Genomic DNA, 6,379 nt, shown 5'->3' with positions numbered 1-6,379 from the left:
TTTTCTTTTTCTTTTTTTTTTCTGCCTGTCCCGTTTGGTTCTTTTGCCATCAGAATTATCGTAAAGGCGAAGAAAGATACCCAATGGATTTACTTTACCAAATTGACCATCCCAGACTTGCCGTAATGGTCTATTTGATTCACCTTTTATTGTTTATTTTATTTATTTTTTTATTTTCACTTGCTAGACTTGAATGAGGAAAAGAAAAAGGAGAAAAGAAGAGGGGGAAAAACAATGGAGAAGAGGGATGGGGATAAAGGGCAAAAAAACAAAAAAACAAATAAATAAGCAGACAAAAAAATATACATATATCAATCACCTGGATCACCTGTTGAGAAAGAAAAGAAAACAAGCAGAAGAACATGAGAGCAATACAATAAACAACAATGATATATGGGAATATTTTTCTTTTTCTCCCTCTCATTCTTTCTCCCTGTCCTGACCCCCAGTCATGTCTGTCCAGTCTTTAAAAAACAAAAATAAAATAAATACATAATTATAATAAAGGTCAATCAAATGGACCAATATGGCAAGGCCATGATGATCCACTTGGTAAAGTAAATCCACTTGGCATCTTTCTTGGCCTTCAGACAACAATTCTGATGGCTAAAAAACAAAACAAAGAAAGCCTTACATTAGGGAGAAAAACACGTCGGGGGAGAGGGTCCTCAGTTCTCCAGTTAGATTGTACTTCACGGCGTCATGTTTTGCCATGACGGGGTTATTATTGGAGTAAATGGATGGCTGGAGCCTCTGCTCGAAGCGTCTCTTATCGCTGCGAGCGGGTTCACATTGGAGTGAACTGAGAAAAACATGGAAGGGTACCTTTTGCGTTAACATGAGAATTTTAGGGATGTTACAAATCGTCGCTATATTATGAGTAGGGAGTGAAAACGGGTTGAAGACCAAGCAGACATGGAGCACAGAGAGAAGAGTAACTAGACGTGAGACGTGGAACGGGGGAGGGCAAAGTTACAGAAAGCTAACGACTGAAAAGTAAGAACATAACCAGTGTTGGTCAAGTTACTTGAAAAAGTAGTCCTGTTACTTTACTGATTACTTGAAAAAAGTAATCAAATTACAATAACGCATTACTTTTAACGCATCACTGCCCATCTCTGAATTTGACATAAGCAGAAAACAATATAGTGACTCAAAACCATGAAAATCAACAAATCCAAGAACATAACTGATCAAAAACGCAGCACACAGACCCAGTACTGTGACAGATCTGTCTCCATAAAAATTTTCTGGTGAATGCCTGTCAAAGATACAAGACATCTCTTATCAGCTGAGGCACTGGTCTCATTTTATCTTTTTCTTATTGCATGTCTTTTCCAGAAATGCTAAGGAAAGAACTGGCAAGAATTGGTCTACTGAAGAAACATTCTCATCATGATTACTGTGAGAGCAAAACGTCAGAAATTATTTTAGATCTTCATAATAACGCTGATTATTTAATGTCCATAAACTCAGCTTCTCCTTTGTTTTATGTTTTTTTTTTTTCTGTCCTGAAAATACTTTCTTAAATATATAAAATGTTCTCCATTTATACTATGGAGTGTTGACCAGTGTTTGACTAGTTGTTGACTAGTAAAATTAAGTGGGCAGCTGGAAGAAGTAGTCAGCATTTGGCAATAATTTTGGTTTTGGTTGTGAAAGAAAGAAGTGCAGTAAAAGTCTGGCCAGCATGAATCACATAATACACGTGTCATTTTTTTCAATGTTAGTTCCCTGTTTTGAAACTACAAAGAGACAGAATATAAGCCGTGATCTCAGAGCTGTTCAGCACCTTGTTCCAACCTTGGAAGGCTGAAGCTACTGACTGAACAGACAAGATATTCTACAAAAGGTTGGCTGAAAACTCAGATTCCTTCTGTGCTTTGTTTAATGAAGTGCTAATAACTTTGGGTCTTTTGTTGTTCACAGAGATGCTAATTATCACCATGAAGCTGCTGACTGTGTCTGCACTTCTTTGTGCAATGATCGCTCTGACCACTGCTGCCAGTGAGTATTGTAGTATAATATAGATAACGTATATATGTGTGGAATCAATAATACAAACAACACTTATAATATCAATATTATAAATGGAAATTTACCACTAAAATTTATCAAAATTATAACGTTTTTTGGGTTCTTCCAGATGAAGTGGGTAAGGATGGGTCTGAATCAAATCCCCCAGGTTGGTAACAATTTTCCTCTCAGATTATTGTCATGCTGAAGAGCACATCTATGTCCTCACTTGTATGCTTGTATGTAATGTATGTGTTCAAATGATATGTTTTACCAGTGAGAAAATAAAATATTTATAATTTATATATATATAAAACACCCAGCACGCCCCTGCGGGCGGTTTATCCTTCAAGCTCGGGTCCTCTACCAGAGGCCTGGGAGCTTGAGGGTCCTGCGCAGTATCTTAGCTGTTCCCAGGACTGCGCTCTTCTGGACAGAGATCTCCGATGTTGTTCCCGGGATCTGCTGGAGCCACTCGCCTAGCTTGGGAGTCACCGCACCTAGTGCTCCGATTACCACGGGGACCACCGTTACCTTCACCCTCCACATCCTCTCGAGCTCTTCTCTGAGCCCTTGGTATTTCTCCAGCTTCTCGTGTTCCTTCTTCCTGATATTGCTGTCATTCGGAACCGCTACATCGATCACTACGGCCGTCTTCTTCTGTTTGTCTACCACCACTATGTCCGGTTGGTTAGCCACCACCATTTTGTCCGTCTGTATCTGGAAGTCCCACAGGATCTTAGCTCGGTCATTCTCCACCACCCTTGGGGGCATCTCCCATTTTGACCTCGGGACTTCCAGGTCCCGAGGTCAAAATGGGAGACACATATATATATATATATATATATATATATATATATATATATATATATATATATATATATATATATATGTGTGTGTGTGTGTGTGTGTGGTGTGTGTGTGTGTGTGTGTGTTTGCGGGGGTATAAAGGTTTGAGCATATACATGGTTTGAAAGACAATTACTTTTTTGTAAATAGCAACGATAATTGATGTTTGAGTATCTAAGTAGTCTTTGCTTGTCCTCAGGAGAGCATCTTGTTGAGAAGAGATCTGCATGTTTTAGCCCCTGGGTTTGGACTAGATATGGAAACCGATACTATCACTTCTTTCCCAATCAACTGACTTGGGCTCAGGCGCAGGTAAGAACAGTGATTTCGATTTAGCATTTCTCTCTGCTTTAATACTTTTCATATCAAACTTGGTTTAAACTAGACCTTTTGTCCTATAGAGACACTGTCAGTCCCTGAATGCAAATCTGGCGTCTGTGCACAACCTCGGAGAGTACCAAGCGATTCAGAGGGTCATACTTAATGGTGCTCGTAATCATGTCCCTACATGGATTGGAGGCTCAGATGCTCAAGAGGTACACTACTCAATATTAGACATTAGTTCTGAGACTAGAGGATATGCCTGCCTATTGACACTATTCTCTGTTTTTTTTGTGTTTTCTAGGAGCGTTATTGGTTTTGGATCGATGGAACCCGTTTCACATATGCAAACTGGTGTCACGGAGAGCCTAACAATGTCAGGGGCAGAGAGAACTGCCTGCATATGAATTGGACAGGTAAAATTTAAAAGAAAGTGTATGAATTCATTTTGAGGGGAACAAAAACTGTTACAGTATCCACATTTTCTCAAAAAATGCTTATCATTTGGTGTGATAAATAGCAGTGACTTACAGGAAAATAATATGAATTCTAAATTTTATTTTTAACAGAGACAAACTTTGTGTTTTACCATAATGAATAAAATAGATTGCTGTATTTCACGTCATTAAATTTAAAGTAAATTTACATAGTGCTGTGAAAGTAGAGTCAAAAATGAATATTGACAGGTGCTCCTGCTATTATGCAAACTAAATATTTGTGTCAGTATAGACGTCCATGTGAGCATGGCTTCACTTAATGTTCATTTTTGGTGCTTACAGGAAACCTCTGTATGAATGACATACCCTGTGACGCCAGATACCCATTTGTCTGCGCCAGGAAAGTCAGACGATCTCTGGAATGAAGGCTTGGTTCACCGGTCTTTAGAGCAAATAATCTCATAAATCCAGCTTAAAATGTTTCTCTTCTTACATCTTTACTTCTTTTAGTTCACCGCAACGCTACATAAGGAATGAGTTGAAAAATGATGCAACCTGTAGATGGATTGTCTCTTTTAATAAGAACAAACTGAGTGTGTAATGGAAAGAATGCTTTAAGCTTTCACTTTACTTCCCTGAATGAACATCATCTTCATTATTAAACCTTTAAGCATTGAATCAAACTGGTCTCTGAGTCTTTGTCACATTTTCATGGGAATACTTCAAAAGATTCATACACATCCAGGCATAAATCCACCATTTTCCAAATACCTGATGCAAATTCAAATTTCTGTGCTCACATGATGTAGAAATTAAATATTTTCTTTATGGAGTCCTGGCCTGACAAGTTAGCTCTTCTGTATTGTGCCATCTGCTTATCTAGAGGTTATTTTGTTTCCCTGATGTATAAAAATCATGGCAATCCTCCTGGCACCTAACAGTGTACACTATATTACTCTGTTTACATTAGGGGACCTGTTTCATTGGATCAATTTTTGGCACAGTGTGTTTTGGGGTTTAAAAGTCATAAGCGACATTGTGTTTAGAGAAAAGGATTCTTAACTGCTCCGATACTCCTGACACATATGGGATCATTAAGGGTTTTTCCTTAGGTCCTTCTCTCCTGGATCGGCTGGAGCTTTCTTTTGGCGCCTTCCTAGCTTTGACAAATGTCCAGCTGGGATAACCACATATACTCGAGACTTTCCTGATGTGATGTTCTTCTGCTTCCCTGGCCGCTGTGTCTGTGGGGATGGTGTTCGCTCTGTGTTGTAGCGTCCTGATGACACCCAGTTTATTCTCCAGTTGATGATGAGAGTCAAACCTTAAATACTGATCTGTATGCGTAGGTTTACGGTACACATCAACTTCTAAATGTCCCCCATTACTGATGGAAATCTCACAGTCTAAGAAGGCTAACCTGCCACTTTTCATAACCTCCCTGGTGAACTTGCTGTGTTGGTCAACCAAGTTAATGTGATCCGTGAATTGTGGTACGTCCTAAGATTTGATTTTCATCCAGGTGTCATCCACATACCTGAACCAATGGCTTGGTGGTATTCCAGGGTAGATAACAAAGCCTTCTTCTCCATTTCTTCCATGTACAAGTCTTAGACTTTTTATGCTGCGCTAGATCAGCCTTCTCATTGAATTCAAACACCTTTTGAAGATATTCTCATCTGGAAGCATTTTAAGTCTCTGTCTGATCTGCTCTGTAGATTTTAGCATGTCAGTGGTAAAATGGCACACCTGCGGCACACCTGTCACTGGGTAAACCTCCAGAGTCCAGAAAATAAATAAAATCAAAGACTCAGCGGCACTAAGTCCTGTTGCTCATAAATCTATTTTCAATTCAATTCAATTCAATTCAATTTTATTTATATAGCGCCAAATCACAACAAAAGTCGCCTCAAGGCGCTTCATAGATACAGAGAAAAACCCAACAATCATATGAACCCCTATGAGCAAGCACTTTGGCGACAGTGGGAAGGAAAAACTCCCGTTTAACAGGAAGAAACGTCTGGCAGAACCAGGCTCAGGGAGGGGCGGGGCCATCTGCTGCGACCGGTTGGGGTGAGAGAAGGAAGACAGGATAAAGACATGCTGTGGAAGAGAGACAGAGGTTAATAACAGATATGATTCAATGCAGAGAGGTCTGTTAATACATAGTGAGTCAGAAAGGTGACTGGAAAGGAAAAACTCAATGCATCATGGGAATCCCCCGGCAGCCTACATCTATTGCAGCATAACTAAGGGAGGATTCAGGGTCACCTGGTCCAGCCCTAACTATATGCTTTAGCAAAAAGGAAAGTTTTAAGCCTAATCTTAAAAGTAGAGATAGTGTCTGTCTCCCGAATCCAAACTGGAAGCTGGTTCCACAGAAGAGGGGCCTGAAAACTGAAGGCTCTCCCTCCCATTCTACTTTTAAATACTCTGGGAACAACAAGTAGGCCTGCAGAGCAAGAGCGAAGTGCTCTAATAGGGTGATATGGTACTACAAGGTCATTAAGATAAGATGGGGCCTGATTATTTAAGACCTTGTATGTGAGGAGCAGGATTTTGAATTCAATTCTGGATTTAACAGGAAGCCAATGAAGGGAAGCCAAAACAGGAGAAATCTGCTCTCTCTTTCTAGTCCCTGTCAGGACTCTTGCTGCAGCATTTTGGATTAGTTGAAGGCTTTTCAGCGAGTTTTTTGGACATCCTGATAATAATGAGTTACAGTAGTCCAGCCTGGAAGTAATAAATGCATGAAC

General features: G+C 39.7%; 1 protein-coding gene across 2 annotated transcripts; it reads left to right on the top strand.

The window, feature by feature from the left end:
• Window positions 1–1,762: 1,762 nt before the first annotated feature.
• Window positions 1,763–4,291, top strand: LOC146579019 (ladderlectin-like). Of its 2 annotated transcripts, XM_085269465.1 has the most exons (7): window positions 1,763–1,852; window positions 1,930–2,007; window positions 2,147–2,185; window positions 3,065–3,177; window positions 3,267–3,401; window positions 3,491–3,602; window positions 3,966–4,291. In XM_085269465.1, exons 2-7 carry the CDS (start codon window positions 1,932–1,934, stop codon window positions 4,046–4,048), a joined length of 558 nt encoding a protein of 185 aa, XP_085125591.1. In that variant the 5' UTR covers window positions 1,763–1,852; window positions 1,930–1,931; the 3' UTR covers window positions 4,049–4,291. The 2 variants fall into 2 exon arrangements, with proteins under 2 accessions (XP_085125591.1, XP_085125592.1); XM_085269466.1 differs by lacking the exons at window positions 1,763–1,852; window positions 1,930–2,007; window positions 2,147–2,185 and adding an exon at window positions 2,218–2,702.
• The last annotated feature ends 2,088 nt before the right edge of the window (window positions 4,292–6,379 follow it).

This window comes from Mchenga conophoros, linkage group LG3, assembly GCF_057382185.1.
Source record: "Mchenga conophoros isolate Kocher_MC1m ecotype Shallow Benthic linkage group LG3, M_conophoros_male_GT1.1, whole genome shotgun sequence".
NCBI lineage: Eukaryota > Metazoa > Chordata > Actinopteri > Cichliformes > Cichlidae > Mchenga > Mchenga conophoros.
Note: the sequence above shows the minus strand (reverse complement) of the source record. Positions and strands in the feature narration are given on the sequence as shown.